General features: G+C 35.6%; 1 protein-coding gene across 1 annotated transcript; it reads left to right on the top strand.

Annotated features, from left to right (window-relative positions):
* Positions 1–8,011: 8,011 nt before the first annotated feature.
* On the top strand, positions 8,012–15,298 carry meox2b (mesenchyme homeobox 2b). The gene is made up of 3 exons (XM_046835162.1): positions 8,012–8,873; positions 11,500–11,672; positions 14,235–15,298. The coding sequence occupies exons 1-3, from the start codon at positions 8,390–8,392 to the stop codon at positions 14,454–14,456; spliced, it is 879 nt and encodes a 292-aa protein (XP_046691118.1). The 5' UTR covers positions 8,012–8,389; the 3' UTR covers positions 14,457–15,298.
* The last annotated feature ends 3,708 nt before the right edge of the window (positions 15,299–19,006 follow it).

The following is a 19,006-nucleotide window of genomic DNA, read 5'->3' as shown; positions in this document are numbered from 1 at the left end:
CAGCTGCAAATGTTAATGCTGATAGAAAGGTGCCATAACATTACGTTACAGGATGCTGTGGGCTATGCAGTTGCAGCTATGCAGTTGTCTACTACCAAAAAGCCCATGCACTTTGCATGTGAGCATCAGAAATGGACCAGTGAACAATGGAAGAAGGTGGAATCAGGTTTTTCTCTTCATGTGGATGGCCAGGAACATGCGTCTTGTTTTGTTGGCTGCTTTCCTGCAGAAGTGCAATGGATGCATCATGGGACAAAAGCAAATTGACTGAAGTAGTGTAATGCTTGGGGCAGTGTTCTGCTGGGAATCCTTGAGTACTGGTATTTTTGTGTATCTTGAACTGAAACACTTACCTAAACATTGTTGTTGACCAAGTACATGGCAACAGTACACCCTAATGGCAATGACCTCATTCAGCAAAATCATGCTTCTTGTCACACTGCTTAAATTGCTTAGAAATGGTTTGAGGAACATGACAAAGTTGTTGTTTAGGCCTTTTCCCAGATTTCCTTTCTGACAAACAAGTTAGATAAATGGAGGCCCCATCTCACCACTTACAGCACTTGAGGTATCTGCTACTAACATCTTGATGATAGATACTACAGACATGCCTTTTAATAAACATTTTAACTCCAACTATAGTTAAAGTATTGTTGTACTGTGTAGCCTAAATACAACTAGAGTTGTTGCTTTTCACATTATTCTTTAACAAATTAGGATTTTCTGAAACACAACAATAAATTGCTCAAGTTTCTTTTTAAGGGGATAACAATTTAAACCTTTCCCTCAAACCACATATGAACCTGTTAATAACTACCTAGACACATACTAATATAGTGAATCTAGAGTTATATAAAGAGCACATGCAACTTAGCATGCCAATCTCATCTATAGATGGAATTAAAATACTACTGATAGACTTCTGAAATTATATCACAAAACAAAACGCAACCTGAAATTACAATCAAAGAACCAAATGAAATATTTCCCTCAGCACCTAAAGAAAGCAAAACGAAACTAGAGAAGAAAAATGCATTTAACTAAAACCTCAGGAAACGTTTCATTAGTGTAAAATACAGCCTGCACTATACCAGAAGGAGCCTTTCAACCTTCAAATAAAGTTGTGTAGCTTAGTCTGTATTTGCCTGGTACTCCATGCAGCACTGCTTCTAGAGCTGCTCTTCTCACTCTGATGGCCTTGCAATGATGGATGTCTCATATGGGCTGTCCGACAGAATGCCTGCTTCACCGCAGACGTCTGGTGAAGGGAAGCATGCCATAAATCCAAAGCCAAGCCTTCCACCTGGGTTCATGCCAACAGCCAAGAGCAGCACAGCAATACTAGATTAAAATGACATATCTTTGACCAATGTTGATGTCATGTCCAGGTTTAGTTGTACATGAACAACACGCAAGGGAAACAAGGGGGCATATAAGAGTCTGTGTAAGGGAGAACGAGTGTGTGTGTGTGTGTGTGTGTGTGTGTGTGTGTGTGTGTGTGTGTGTGTGTGTGTGTGTGTGTGTGGGTGGGTGTGGCTGTGTATGTGTATGTCTGTATACAAAGCCCATATTGCCTTAATTACAGATTGTCTTAAGAGGGCCCCTGACAGACATGCAAAGACAGAGATGCAGGATATATTGCAGGATGACCAGCCTGTATGATGATTTACAACATTCCACACACTCAGAGGAGGAAATAAAACACATGCCAGATGGGATAGAATGAGCTCTTCCTTCTATATTCTGATTTAATAAATCGGTAGTTATATATCTAATGTAGGAATTTCTGTGGTCATTACTTTGGGCATATTTCAATCATGACTGGTTCCAGGAAAATAAAAGAATACACTGAGAGCTTGATATCTTATTGAGTAAAGCTCTCATTACAATGGAAGATCTCACATACATGATCGTCAGAATTTGAAATAGAAGTAGGCTTGCTTTGTTATAATTGTTGTTACTTCTACTAATAGTAATGAAAAGACCTGGTGATGTAGGTTTTTTAGTGTTGTTGACTCAGTTACAGGATTCCTGGTTCAAACTTAAGTTAATGTTTGTGTGGAAATGAACAGAGATCTATCTGTATTCATGTGGCTTTTTATTTCCTGCCAGTAGGTAAATTGGCAAATCTAATTAAACCTAGATATGAATGTGTTCATTGGTCACCACAGTGAAATGGTCTACCATACATGTAGATTCCTCTCGCTAACCCAGTGTTTGTGTGAAAGACTTTAGACTCATTAACCATGATAAAGCATGATAAAGCAGTTAAAAAGTATACATTACATTCATAACATTATATATTTATAATAATAATAATAATAATAATAATAATAATATAAATAAAATAATAAAATGTGTATTTAAAAAAAAATTAATACAAAGAAAGCATGTATTTCTGTGTAATTAAACAAAGTTTTTGTTTTTAAAAAGTGGCTTTATATGTGTGTGTGTGTGTGTGTGTGTGTGTGTGTGTGTGTGTGTGTGTGTGTGTGTGTGTGTGTGTGTGTGTGTGTGTGCTAGTTTTGGAGTTCCAATGGGATTTATATTGTGTTGACATCATAACTATTTTTTTTATCCCATCCAAAAAATTAAAACCAGTGCATTTTAAAATTCAAGTTACTTGTTATGTAGACAAACTGTGCCAGCCTTCAAAATAGCATGAAGCCAAAGAAAGAGAGCGAGAGAAGCGAAAACTGCTACTGCTCCTATGGCTTGCTCAATTTTGTTATTTTTTTCCCCCCTCTGGATTAATCAGCGCTGACAAGAGGTCAGCACTATTCCATGTAAACACAGCATGGTGGGGTGATACGGCCCATTTGTTAAGAAAATGCAGAACTCAAGGCAATTTAGCTGTGGCTTTTTGGATACAACACATATATTTACAAGCCTCAGAATGAGCATGCCAGGATGGCACAGATCACACATGATGTTTATACACAATGTTCAAATAGGTTTAGTGTTAAGAGGGCAAATCTTTAGAATCATGCCCTGATTAAAGAGCACAAAAGCTGAACATTTAGCAGCAAACACAAAAAGTCATTAGCTGGCTGACTGGAGTATTTAGCCCTCAGTGGGATACTGTTTAAAAAGGCTTGATGTGAAAAACCTCAACGAGTAAATACGGATGACTGTATGAGAGCAGCATCTGTCTTTTTTACTGTGATGCTCCACTGGTAGTCTGTCATTGGAGATGCCTAATCAGTATTTCTGGCTTTTCTGTGGCTTAGAAAAACCTGTTTCAGTTATTAATGTGCCTGAAGATGTTCGGTTAATGCCAAGTTGAGGTTCAACTCTATATGTCCAGCTATTTAAGCATGCTTTGATCTCATCCAGAAAGGATTTGAATGTGACCAAAAGTCTGAATTAGCTGTGAGAAAAGAAATCTCAAAAAGTCAGAGGACAGCCACAGGATTAGTTTGTTTACTTAAAAGTAAGCCTACTTTCAACCTGTGCCAGTAGAGGGCATGACACACACACACACACACACACACACACACACACACACACACACACACACACACACACACACACACACACAAACAAACACACAAACAAACACACAAAACCAGCACATTTTGTCTACTCACAAACAATAAATATCAAACAAGTTTTCAAGGCATAATGTTTTTTTATCTTATGAAAATATTAATAGTCACGGCTGCACTAATGCATACATATGCTCAGAAACCAGTTACTGATTCGTGGCAGCAAATCCACAGTGCACTGAGATTGTGAGTCATATTTCTCGGGTTAAATCATATGTTTGAAAATCATTAGCTTCAGAAATGTGGCAAAAAAGACTGCAGAAGGAAAGAAAAATGCATTAACAGTACAGAGACACCAGAAAAGTCAAATTCCACGGAGAAACTTGGCCAGCACTCCAAGGACAAAGAAAAAGAGGAAGCAGTTAAATTACACAATGCCAGCATCACTTTTTAGAGCTATCGGTAATATTAGAACAACATGTCATAGAAGGTAGAGACCCAAGTTGGAAGTATGAACTTTTTTCATTTGTGTTAACTACTGACATATGGCAGTGCTTTCAGCCAACCATAGACAAATTCCCTTTTAAAAGTCTGAGACAAAGTGAAGGCATTGCGTGGGATATTACAGTCTCAGTTTGAGCATTACAACAGACTGCTTCACTCTGTGTGCATTTAGCAGCTACCTGACAAAACACAGTATAGCTTCAAATGGGTTACAATTAATTAACAAATGAAACATCAAATACATGTCAGTTTTAGAAGAGATTAAGCAAACAGGTAGATCTTGATTTTTGACAGTAGGATGCATTCATTGTTAACAAACTGTACTCATGTAAGGAATAATATAGTTGGGAACCAGAAAAAAAAAAATATTTGGTGGTGCGCTGCTTTATGTTATTTTTCCAAAAAAATAAAATCATCAATACCATCATATGAAATGTATAATTTTTTCACTGAATGACATTCTGAACATTCAGACTTTTAATTGAGTAAAGTAATAAGTGAGCTACTATTACAATTCTGGTTTAATAGCTTTAAAGTATGATTCCCTTACCAGTCTCTTACTTTGTCATCTTACAAAAAAAGAAATTTACTTTTTTTATACACATAAAAAAATCTCATTAAAGAAAGCTTTGTCAGCATATCAATGTATGTTAAATAGCATGCATTTCTTAATGTATTTATTAATTGTAGTTTATGTGGCACGTCCACCATTCTGTCAATGAGCTGTTACTACAGAAATAACTCCTGTGATATGAAATCAACCAACGGCTCCTGACCAATCAGATTAAACAATTATTCAGTTTTATTCATAATAGTAACAAAAAAATAGATAAAGGACCTCTGAAGTTTAGTAGTATACTATACAACATGTGAAAAGGAACAACTAATCAAACCAACACACAAAAAAACTATAACTTGAAGAATAGAAGATCTGGCCTGATATGATTTAATGATAGAATTGGACAAAATCTTAATGTCTTGGAATTTTGTATTTCCACAAAAATGATCCCTTTATTAAATGCATGGGTAATTTTATAATCCACGTAATGTAAGTGCTGAATTCAATAATTAATACATTTCAGATATTAGTTTTATTATAGGGAGGTATTTTACTTTACAAATAAGTCAAATTTAGACACATATAAATGCATATCTACATCCAAATAAATAATGCAGATGTTTATTATTTGTGTTAAAAATGGTGAACATGTTCAAAAGCAGAAATAAGAAACTCCTTGCATTTTGATTTCAAGAGATTTTAAACTCTTCCTAATATGAATACAATATTAACTGCTTCGATTCTTCTCAGAAATAAAAGCCCAAATAAGATCTGTTTTTGTAAATAAACAAAATAAAACAAAAAATTTAGATTGTTATACAGTTACAAACAATTTTAAATTTATCAGCGGCAAATAATTATTAAATAATTTATGTAAAAAGACATTGCAAGAGAGATTGTATTGAGTCACTGAGTCTTATACTATGAACAAACCTGCACAAAGCTTGATCACTGAATATGAAATAAAATGTACAGTAATCCCCCGCTTTACAGCGGAATCGCATTTGCCACATAACTAATTAGTTTGGCTGATTTTTCCAGTCTCTCTAGCACAGCACGATAGACCAAAAAACTTATAGGGATTTGTTTTTATGAAGTTTTATGTTGAAATAATGAAATGTATTAATAAAAATATAAGTATAAGTATAAAATGAAGTAAAATGTTACTGTATACATAAAATAGCATTTTTTGCAGCATTGTTTGTTTATCACGGGCGGTTTTGGAACGTAAACACTGTGATAAAGGGGGTAATATTTATAAAAATTTACATATGAGTCTAATTTAAAATATGAATCATATGGCACTCATGTCTTTTTTGTATGGGTTTATATTCATTAATTTATACTTTCAAAAGTCATCAAAAAATGTGTTTGGAGAGAAAGATTTGGAAGTAATACATATAAATGCTAAAGATCATTAATACGTTGATAACGCAATGTAAATGGAAAACATCTGTAATTAATATTTTACATTTTTCATTCATCTTCTACGAAGAAATTGAAAATAAAATAAGAAAATAGGTAAAAAAAAAAATGCGTTCAGTCAGAATTTGCAGGGTAATGCGTTTAACTGTTATTCCTTGCTCATTTTATTGCCAGAGATAGTTTGAGTGAGCATCACCTATGGAAAAAGCACAAATACAACAAAATCTAATATGTAATGCCTGTCACAGGAAAAACGCCTCTAGAACTACAGTAAAACAGAGCCTTATTTGTATACGCATGAGACACACACACACACACACACACACACACACACACACACACACACACACATGCACAGATTTGGTCAGCAAGGTCAAAAGGCCTCACCTGCAGAATATCCGTTCTCTACTGGGAGCTGTCAAATTAGCAGTTGGTTATTACAGAGGCTTAGGGCTTGTTCTACGAATGAGAGTGAGTGAGTGAGTGAGTGAGAGAGAGAGAGAGAGAGAGAGAGAGAGAGAGAGAGAGAGAGAGAGAGAGAAAGGGCTAAAGGAAGAATGAGAGGAGCAGGAGAGTCACATAACCTCATTGCTATGGCACTGTGACTAAGAGTAAAGCAAAACCATATGAGCGTTAATTCACACCCAGGGGCTCCACGTGCAGATTACTTTACATAACAACTAATTGGCTTAATTTTTAAAGCAAACACTGCATTTTATTTTAGATATAAATACAAGACCTCCGTACGCAGTGGCCTCTGCAAATTGAAAGACACACGATGGCAATAATACCCACATCAGCTCTGCTAAAGTCATTTACCTTCAAAATGAATCTAATTTCCTATCCTGGTTCTGGGTTACCAATCGGGTGGTCACAGCATACATAGAAAGGAATGGATAGTACAGTACACACACACACACACACACACACACACACACACACACACACACACACACACACACACACACACACACACACACACATACATATACATATACATACACAGATTCGCACACAAATGCAAATCTTTACTTCGCTGCTGTGATGAACCAAATTAAAAATTTATAATGTATTTAGTTTTTACATTTTTCATTACAATTAAAGTTTAAGCATCAGCTATACAGTATAAACAATAAGCAAAATCAAATGTATAATAACAACTTAGTTTTTCCTGATCATTTTATCAGAAAATAATTTTATCAGGATCATGTAGAACCACTGTTTTTTTGTAAGCAATATTTCCATTATCAAAGTATCTATTTAGACTTTTGGAAAAAAACTTTTGTGTGGAAACAGATTAATAGCATTTATATATTTATATTATTATAGTTATTATTACATTAAATAAAATATAGAAAATAAATTTTTTATTGTTGTTTTTGTTTAAGTATAGACTTTTGCTGTGGTATTGAATCTAAAGATCTTTATAAAATTTTTAGCACTCTTAAATCCTCAAACTGTTTATGACAGATAAAGAAGGTCTTGGATGTTTGCGTTTGCAGTGCACTCAGAGGGAAATAACAACATTTGTTTTCTAAAACCCATCCTAATATATTTAACTAGTCCATACTTATGAAATGCAACAGTTTAGAAAAATAGTCCAATTATATAAGAAATTCGTTTTAATAAACAAACTTCCTTTTATTTTTGACAAATCCATAAAATTGCATGTACAAAGCAAGCTGAGTTTCAGTATTTCGCGTCTGAGCCCCTTTTTCTCCCGACACAACTCTTAGAAAATGCGCCAGCCATGGTTGGGCAGCTGAGGTCCAAAATAAATCGCATGCGCTTCCCTTGAGGTCAGATCTGTTTGGCCAGGTTCAAATTTATTGTCTCTCACTTTCTAGAGGAAGACCATAAGCATGTGGTCAGTAGCAAGCAACCAGTGACCCGGCCTCACTCTCAAGTTACGCCCTATATATAACATCCAACCCTACCACCTCCTCCTCTGAGCCTCCCCCATCTCTGTTTCTCAGTCTATTCCTTTTTCCTTCTCCATTTCTCTGGAAGTGCCCCTGCACTCCCTGCTCTATCTTCTGCTCTCTCTTTTTCTCTCTCTCTCTCCCTCCCTCTCTGTTGTGTGTCACCCGAGCAGTCTCCAGCAGGCTGTGTGTGTTTACCCTCGCTTGGCCTGGCAACAGGGGCCGCATGCTCAGGATTACCGGAGGCCCTGTCTTTCATCGCCGCCTGCTCCCTCTTCCTTTTGCCGTTGAAGTCCTACATTGTGAGAGCCATCAGTGTGCGAGGGGCCGGCAGGGAGAGAAGTGATTTTAGGGGTTTTTTGTGAGTCCTACTACCACTTTTCTGCATCTTTTCTCTCTAGCGTGACACTCAGCCTTTAAGGGTTTATTTTTATGATTTTGTTTTTTTGGTCTGGAGTACTTCATTGTGGATTTGTGGTGATTAAAGCAAGATGGATCATTCTCTGTTCGGCTGCCTGCGGAACCCACACGCTCCAGCCCAGACGCTCCACCCGGCCTTCACCCAGTCCTCGCTGACATTGCACGGCCGCTCTGATCATGTCTCCTACCCTGATTTGCCAGGGCCCTCGCCGCCATGCAGTTACCAAGGAGAGGATGGAGGTTTTGCAGGGCTTCATGCACGCAATCATCCTTCTCAGCAACTGCCCCATCATCAACAGCACCAGGCTGCCTGGCATCTTCAGCAGATGCCCTCACCTGGCAACACCTGTCATGCCACGTGCCTTCCTCACTCTGACACTCCTGCAGCAGAGCTTTGCACGTCTGGAGGAATAGTGGGTCAAAATATATGCACAGCAAACACAGCCCTAGGAAACTCTGACCCATCAGTGTGCGGGTCTGCAGACTACGGCCGGCAAACCATGTCACCCATCGAACCAGAGAGGAGGAACAGTAAAGGAAAAAGTGACAATTCAGGTAAGCAAGGGATATTTAGTAATATTGTAACTTTGTTAATATACCAAAAATGTAAAAAAAAGTTTTATTTAATTCATATAAAATTATTTATATGAACATTTAAAACTGATAATAAATTAACAGAAAAAAATAATTCATTACTTTAAAAAGATATTACCAAATGACCCATAAGAGCCCAACTTTTTAAAAGTCATATATATCAGGGAATAATGCAAATTAGTATAAAAATTATTATAAATCCAAATAAAGTCTATGCGGTTTTACAGGAATTCAGAACATGCAATCTCACCTAAAAATACCCTTTTTTTTTGCCTTTAATTTTTTTTTTATTAATTATGTCAAACATGCACCATAGTGAAACACTCCATACTCTGACAGTGAAAGAATATTCTTTACTCTACCTCATAATATGGAATGAATTTATCATTATATAAAATTGTATTTATGTTCAGTTACCAGGAAAATATCAGCCTTTCAGCATTAATGAATGATTTTTCTCAACTGTCATGACAATTATTTGGTGAGGTTTAGTTTGTACTACACATAGATGCTTTTTAAGATGAATTCTGCATAGGTCACCTCAGTTCAGAAAAGGAATTTTTTTGTCTGTCTTTCTTGCTCGCATTCTTTTTTTTCTTTCTTTCTTTTTAAAATATTAAAATTGAATACACTGAAGGTTGTTTATGAAGAACAGATCAGAAATACATTAATATTTTCAATTAATTTCACTAATTTAAAATCAATTGAATTTAATGATCTGTTCTGCCATGTGTGTCACAACAGTTTCAGCTTTGCTAGTGTGTTCCAGTTTGATTAAACTAGCAATAAAAATAAATAAAATTAAACAAATGTAAACAACAAACAAAAGCAATGCTCCATAACATGCTTTAGGCCGCTTGTACATTAAACGGAATCAACTCACGCATTAAATATACTAAGCACAATAGATAACGTTATATATATAAATATGAATATAAACAAAATGTTCGGTCATTCTAGTCATTCCTAACATATTTATTTAAATTATTTAATAAGAATTTAAAGTAAAACAGGTGGTAGGTTTCAATATTTAAATATTAATATGGTAAGTGTACTGCTATTGACTGCATACATTCATTATTGGTCATTCACATCAAATGTGCATGCATGATAAAATATTTACATTTTTCAGTCTTATGTTTTCTATTCTGCTGTATGGTACTCTGAAAGTTATTAGGAGATATGTATTAAATAAATGGTGGCACCAGATTGTTGAGAACGTCTCAGTGATCAACTCAATAACACGAAATAAAGCGAGTTATAATTTTCATCAGATTGCTTTCATGTGGTCAGGACAGTTTAAAAAATTATTCCTCCTCCTTGAAAGTAAAGGCAGCAGTTTAATCTCTTCAATGGTGTCATTCAAACCTTTTATGAAAACACTTTAGAGGTTAGTTATGGTTGAACTTCAGAGGGGCATTTGGAATACTACATTCAAAGGCGACAAAGCGCTGGATCGTAATGTTCAAGGCCACTTTTTCTGAAATGGCATCTATCTATCTATCTATCTATCTATCTATCTATCTATCTATCTATCTATCTATCTATCTATCTATCTATCTATCTATCTATCTATTGAAATAAAAATAATAAATCTGTAGCTGTAGTATAAGTATTATTAACAGGAATATCTTGACTGTGAATATATTTACAGTCAAATTTCTTACGCACACTTTCAATACCAAATTATATTTCAATTAAACGTATGTTTTCTGTAGGTGTAGCAGTCAATAGAATGGTAAATGACAGTTTTTAGCATGAACACTGAACATATTTTGTGGTTGGAAATGCAGTGCACATGTTGGGGGATCAAAAGCACAGGTGTGACTGGCGCAAGCATTTAAAGCCCAGTTTCACCATTGGGCTATTAAAGAACTGAAGGGAAATGCCACAGCAAGTTATACCGCTGAGACTGATGAGAGAAAGAACCAATGCAGCACCAGGCTCGGCCATTAAACTTGCACTCACTCCACTGGAGAGCACACGCACAACTTACTGTTTCACATAACAAAATCACCCGATCGTGCAATCATGTTACAATATGTAAAATCAGACCTTATTAAATATATTGAGAATAAAGCAATAGTTTGTTTGTTACTTTTAATCACAGCACACTTTAATGGTTTATATACAATAAATTATCATTCCACATTACTAAGACTTTATTATAAATAGCAAACTTTTACTTTTTTTTTGGAAACTTCCTTTTGCTCAAAAAATATTAAATCAGTTAAAATATTTCTAAAAACAATACCAGATATACAAAAAGTAACAGCGAAAAGTAACATGAATCGTATAGAACTGAGAGAGAAGAGGAGAGCTGCGTTGATTTAGTCCAGGTTTACTCTGCGCCTGGCCTCGATGGCCTTCTGCAAACACATGACCAATATCGGCGTAATAAAAGGTGACTGGAACCCCTAATTGTTTTGTTCTCATTTTATTTTTATGTCTTCTGGGCTCCTGTAGTTTATCACACAATTCCAAGTCTTTTTTTTTTTGTGCTTTTGTATTTTCACTAAAACGTTTTTGGTCCAGTTTCGGCAAATTTTCCCCCCACAGCTGGAAAATGTTCTGCTTTTCATTTCAGATTCCCAAGACGGAAGCTATAAGTCAGACGTGAGCAGTAAGCCCAGGAAGGAGCGCACAGCATTCACCAAGGAGCAGATCCGGGAACTGGAGTCAGAATTTGCCCACCACAACTATCTGACACGACTAAGACGTTATGAAATCGCTGTCAACCTTGACCTCACAGAGAGACAAGTATGCTCCATACTGAGCTAGCTTTCTGTAAAATATTTATGTTTGCATAGTGTGAGATACAGCCATGGCATTTCTTTTATTACCACAGTTCGTTTTAAGGAACAATACTTAAAAGTATACTTAAAAGCACTATTTAAATATCACATTCTGATTGGAATGTTACAAACAGTATAAAATGTTATGTGAAGCATGAGGATAATAGATTTCAAAATGGTTTCTACAGATTTCAGGCGTTACTTGTGGCGTGTATGTGTGTGTTTGTGTGTGTTTGTGTGTGTGTGTGTGTGTGTGTGTGTGTGTGTTTGGGGGGTCAGTATCGACATGCACAGATCTGGTCTTTCTGTACAATTTGAAGTTGTATGAGTGTCAAGTACATAGACTTTAAAATACTGTCCTGTGTTTTCATGCATATTTTAGAGTAAGAAAAATTACAAAACTGCCTGAAAACACTGCCTCAGTTTGTGTTATAAGTAAAAAAAACAACAACGAAGCATTTGATTAGACACACAGATGTGCTGAAAACGTGACACTGAAATTGTTGTTTTTATCACATCTGTTTTTAAGAGTGTAAGCTGATTTCTGTAAGTATCCTTATTCCTCCTGCTGTTTGTGTATTCCAAAACAGAACCAAATGTTTCCAACACTTCTCTCACACACAGTGTATTTCTCACTCTGTAATTCTGAGACCCTTAATAAGAACAAAACTTTTTTTAGCCAACGTACAATGCTTCAACTCAACTTTTGGCTTCAGTTGTATCCTAGCATAAATCAAACTTCTGCTTGACAGACTGTATTTATTCATCACAGTCAGGATGGATGTCACACACCCATGCGTGATTCGAAGAACCTGTAGGATAAACCCATCTTGAGCGCCTTGGCCCAATGAAAAGACCAAGAAGCCAGAAAGCTCACACAGGATTCAAGTCTTCCTGTTCAGCCCTGTTTTCCCTCTGCACTCCTCCACACACTGGCTCTTGAAGATTCCCTTCACCGGTCCAATAAATCTGTGTGTGGGTTGTTCCTGGAACAGCCAAATCTCACTAGTTGATGTGCTCACTCGTCACGTTATATTGAAGAAAGCAATGATTGACGAATCAGTCTGTGTGCAAGTATTCTCAGTACTACTAGTACCAAAGGATCTTGATTTCAGTGTTCATCTAAATTACATCTGCTTAGCAAACATGTTTTGGGTTGCATGACAGTTTCTAAATGTTACAGTTCTGGGAATGGCTCGACCTGGTCAAGTGGTTCTCTACATATTAAACATTAAATATTTTAGCTCTATCACTAAAGCTCGTAATGTTCCTTAACTGTGTAAATGTGGACATTATGTGAGCAACATTTTAATGACATTTTAAAGCACACCATTTATTTAAATATTTGGTTAGAACACTTTAAATCACAGTTGTTGAATCATAAAGAAAATGATAGCGCAGAGTGGTTGTTTATTTTTTTTCTTTTTTAGGCACATCCAGTTTTGTTCTTTAGTTCTGTAATCATATATATATATATATATATATATATATATATATATATATATATATATATATATATATATATATATACACACACACACACACACACACACACACACACACACACACACACACATATATGTCATTATTAAACTCCTGATGGCTCAGGAGAAATCTCAATTTTGGCTTTTAGGCAAACTTTATATTATAACATAATATGATAACCTTATAATCATCATATCATTCCCAGCACAGCTCGCTCTGATATACCTGCTGTCTAAAATAACTCCTTACCCCTAAAATAGTCACATAGGTTGGGGGTAGTTACCAACTTAGGATCTGGAACTGTTTGGACTGCTTTAGGCAGCAGCTTAATCATCACTAAGAGACACGGATATAGGGCAAGTTGTTGAGTCAGGCAAATGAGTCAGGGCCACGGGCCAGCAGGCTGCCAGGCGCCATGTATCAGCACATTATTGACCAGGTGTAAATAGCCTGGCCACCCGATGCCAACCCCCATGGCACCAGTCAGGTTGCTGTACCTTCACTTACAGTATCCAAACATCATAAAGAGTAATACGCATAATGTTAAAATATCTTCTGCGAGTATGACTCGAAAGAGTCGCCGAGTCTTGCTGTGTTGTGTGTGCTGTACTTAAGAGCAGAATAAAGTGAACAAGTGAGAGTACAACTGAACTCTGTGTTCTTAGTGCTCTGTTACACAAAGCTTGTAAATCAAGCTGAAACACATACATTCGTATTGCCACATTTAAAAGAGACCTCTCACATAGAAGTGATGGTGGTTTTAGAGGTGGGGCTTTTATGCCACAACAGCTCCTTCTCAAAAGTATCACACCTCCTGCTCAGGCACGCACCGAGGGGCATTGAGTTTCTCTGAAGGCAGTTCTGGCAAGTTAATGTTGCTAGGAGACTCAATTAATCCCGTAAATATTGTGTACATTTGGCTACTCTATGTCATTACCCATTTTACGATACCAGACATGTGTTGCTTTTAAAATGCTTTACAGTTTACTCTGTGCTTAACTGAAACTTGAGTTGATTGGTTGCGTCTTCAATCTGTCAATAGGTCAAAGTTTGGTTTCAAAATAGGAGGATGAAGTGGAAACGAGTGAAAGGAGGACAGCAGGGAGCTGCAGCGCGTGAGAAAGAACTGGTGAATGTGAAGAAAGGAACTCTGTTGCCCTCCGAGTTTCCTGGCATGGTAGGACTGCATCACCCTGTAGGCTCCCCGGTCAACGAGGACGACAGTCACGACAGTGACCAGAGCTCTGAGCATGTTCACTTATGACCTTCTGAGAACGTCCACCTGAACCTTACAGTTTTCCTCAGGAATCAAAAATCTTAGGATTCTAGAGCCTTTAAATCTAGGGCAGGTTAGTAGCAATTGCTAAGAATCTGCAACATCTTTGAGATGGAAAGACTGTACATGGACAAAGAATGAAGGACTGGAATTATGGATGAGGATAAATGACTGCATTTTTTTTTTTTACTCGTGAGCTGTAGCTTGACATTTGAATTTTGTTAATAAATGAAAGATTGTTGTAAACATTCCACATAAGTGCCTTGGGGGAAAAAATTGCACTGTTTTATGTATTGCCTTAACTGATTGCTACTGTATTGACTTAGTTTTAAATTTGATGTAAATGAACATGTGCATCATTGAGGAGGCAGTGTTTTATTATTATTATTATGATTATTATTATTATGATTATTATGATTATGATTATTATGATTATGATTATTATTATTAATAATAATAATTGTTGTCATTATCAACATCATCATCATCATGCATCATGCTTACTTTTAATTGGCCATTTATATCCTATACAAAAGCAGTTACTAATATGCTGCACTTCTAACTGGGTTAAACATGCACCAATGCTACAATTTACTTTGAATATTATGTTAAATATTATAATTTGACTGAATATTCAGTGTATAAAAAAAAAATTAACACTTTAACAGTTTGAAATTTGCATTGCTTAATTCCTGTTAGCATGAAGGCTGTTTATAAGTAATTATGCAAAATATATGAACAGTTCATTTTATACCGTTTCTGATCTACTTCCTTCCGTCTATTTCTTTTTTCAATTTAATATGTTTACCTTTTGAATAAACAAGAATTACATTTTTGCTGTGCCATTAACATGAATAAATTAATTGCAGCATTGTTAAAATCTTTCTTTTTTATTTTTAGATAGATAGATAGATAGATAGATAGATAGATAGATAGATAGATAGATAGATAGATAGATAGATAGATAGATAGATAGATACTTTAGAAACTTTTATTTTATTGCATAGTATAGGTACACAGCAACAAAATGCAGTTTAGCATCTACCAGAAGTGCAAATAGTAGCAATTGTGCAAATTGACAAGTGCAGATAAATAGAGAGGTTTCGTTATAAATATTATCGCATCTAAATAAGTTAAAGTGATGTAAATTTGATGGAAAACCATGTTGAAAAACCAATATTATGCTTTAACATTTCAGAGTATATCCAAATTAGTTTTTTTTTTTTTTGGAGTAGCATTTTGTAAATTAGAGTTTTGAAGAGTCTTCACTTATGAGAGCAGCTGGTGAGTCTATCCTTCCAAAATTTAGAGCGACTTGATTTGTGGCTTTACTGTTCCCCATGACACTTTGGCAAAGCCCAGGCTAAGTGGATTTGTTTTCAGCTGTGGTCAAAGCCAGCCATGCGCTTTCCCCTGTGCAAGATGGTTTTGATTAGCTGTACAATTCAGATGTTTATATAAGATATACTGTGATCAAAGTGAGACACAGAGCAATGCTCTTGAGAAAACAATTCATGGTCATAAGAAATGCCTTGCAAATATGTTTAGCTGTAGCGTGATCATGGTCATGTCTAAACAACAACATGAGTAATATGGTGACTTTGCTAAGGACAAACAAATCAATAAGAAATTTACATGAATAAACACAAATCAAGACAAATGATTTAGGTATGAGACGTTGACCGCAGTCCACAAACTAGATCATAAGGAAAATTATATGTTTTTCACTGTGACTGTGTGGTAAAGAGGTAATTGGAAGTCATGCTCACTGTCTGTTTGACTGTACATTTAAAATGAAGCCTAAAATAGAAATGAAAGAAGTTATAAAACTTGACAGTCTGTGCTGTACTATAAAAACAATAAACACTGTCATAGTGAGATCAAGTCTGATACAAAGCTGAGTTCATTTTACCCCTCTAAATTAGATTTTCTCATAATCTCACTTTTTTCTTATACCAAAGTGAATTGTGAGTGACTTTGATTATTATTATAAAGTAACAACACATTATAGTTTTCATCCCTTTATAGTTGAAAACCTGTGGAAAACATATATAATATAATATAATATAATATAATATAATATAATATAATATAATATAAAATATTATAATAATAGCTCTTTTTTCTATTATTGGATCTATAAACAGTTGTTCCTTTAAAAGCTGGGGAATCAGAGTATAAAACATGACGACTGTTACAAAACACCGACACTGGAAACTTTTACAACTCTAATTATTATTAGGCTAATATTATGTAGAGTGGCAAGCAAATCCTTGTGCATGTGGTGCAACTGTAGAAATTATAATTATACTACCACAAGCTTATTTATTTAAACCTTTCATTTGAACCACAGCTGACAAAATTGGCAGATCTGCCGTGATAGAAAATGAATAAAATCCTCTGAACAATCAGACAAGACAATTTAACTCTTGTAGTAAAATTATTAATAATATATGGTTAGAGTATTACAACCCAGCTCACTGTATTTAATCGTGACTGACAAATATTTCAAATGTGATTATCCTAAAGGTTTTTTCCCCACTATGCTGCTGAATGATCCTATTTCTTTCCCCTATTACTTTTGAGTGATTGTCCTGTTGTATTGAATCTCCCTGGGCATTTGCAAGGTCCAACTTGGCCAAATTCAGTCAGTCGATGTGATGCAAGAGAATGATAAAAGTGCTGTTGTTTTGGACTAGCTCTGGTGCATGTTACTTTTGATCTTGGATGAACCATATACCTTGACCCCACGGGGAACAGCTTTCCTTTAGCAGGAAGGGAAATGTTGTCATTTCACTGTGCCATGCCAAGAACAACACAGCCAACTGAAGACTTTTCCACATTGAATTTGTGTGTCTGCGTGGCCTCTCAGTGCAATGATTTAGGATCATTTTCAGTGGAAATGCAGGTGTTGATGGATGATCCTTGCTGCACTGTGATAGCTAGTGTCACAGTGGTTGTGAGCTTCTGAATCCAGTGACTCTGTACAAGAACAAATCTTTCACCAACCTGGTACAGATAATGAAATGCCCACATATTATGATTACATTTAAACTGCTATATTGCATTGAATTTCTGTTTCCAATGACAGTCTGGATCAGATCCAAATCACGGTGCATCTGGGAGAAATTAAATATCACTGTCTTTGAGAAATGTACATGTTTGTTCAAATAATTGAGCATAACCTAGAGATCAGGTGTCATCACAGTACCTTTGGCTAAATCACATTCCATGACTGTTATTAAGCAAAAGTCAATTGTCCTGCTTCCAGACAAAAACAAATGGTCATTTTGGTGTAATAATAAAATAGTTAAACCATGTCACATTTTTCAGTGACTTAAAATTCAGAACTGGCGAACTGGAGCTACATTCCCCTGGATGTGTTTAAACAAGAGTTCGAATTCATTATGCTCTTGGAAAGATTATTATAGCAACTCAAACAAATCCTACATCCAAAATCCAGTGCGGTTTAATGCTGCGGTATCCAAGATTGAGGAATCGTCTAGGGCTCAGGAAATTGTTCCGAATCGTAAGATTATGGCCGGATGATATCGAATGACGAAATGCAGGAAACCACAAGCCCTCCAATAAACTGGCAGGGGACCATGAGTGACAGCTGTTTTGTCCATTTAGAGTCTTATTTATTGGCACAACAGTGACTTTAACTACAGTAGATCTGGGCCAAGAACTGAAGGAAATAGAGCAAAATGTGACTTCACACCTGGAGCATTAAAAAACCAAGTCACGCATATGACCTCTTGAACAAAAAAAGAGGGAAAAAAATATCTTAAACAAAAGCTAGAAATGATAAATTGATAAAGCAAAATGTAATAAGATTTATCTGTCAGCCCATTAAGGGACTGTAATATTAGCCATATAATCACACTGTGTATTTCTTGAACACAATCTATGAGTTTTTACATACATTTGGTAATTGTGATAAGCTTCTAATCAAGCCATATATATATATATATATATATATATATATATATATATATATATATATATATATATATATATATATATATATATTCAAATTTTGACTATTTGTGAATGTGTTAAAAACATGTGACGTTTCATTTAATTTATAATTTATTATTGAACTGTTTATTTTGTTTATTTTTATGTATAACTTTCTTTTACGCATTCTTTCTTTCTTTTTTACATTCTTTTTTTCTTATTTAATTAGCATTTCATGTTTTATGTCACTCAAACGCCTCTGTTAACAGCACTCATGCATAAACTGAGGCTTTTACAGAAAACACAAACATCTGTTCGGCAAATGTCATTTTCCACCCAGGACCACAGTCCAAGACTTGTAGTCTGGAAGTGCGAGCAAATTAGTCTTAAATCTGGCACAACTTAAGCACTTAACGTATGAGGTTTAGGAGGACAACTTATTGTAATCTTGCTGATTCATCTTAAACTGTAAATCACAGTTAAGTAGAAGCTAAGCATGTTCATCAATCTTTTCTACAGATTGGAGAAACACTGTGATTATGAATGATTGTTCGTGTTTTTCCCAGAGCTGTGCAGAC

This window comes from Silurus meridionalis, chromosome 22 (genome assembly GCF_014805685.1).
Source record: "Silurus meridionalis isolate SWU-2019-XX chromosome 22, ASM1480568v1, whole genome shotgun sequence".
NCBI classification, from domain to species: Eukaryota; Metazoa; Chordata; class Actinopteri; order Siluriformes; family Siluridae; genus Silurus; species Silurus meridionalis.
The sequence above is the reverse complement of the archived record's forward strand: the minus strand, read 5'-3'. Positions and strand labels throughout refer to the sequence as shown.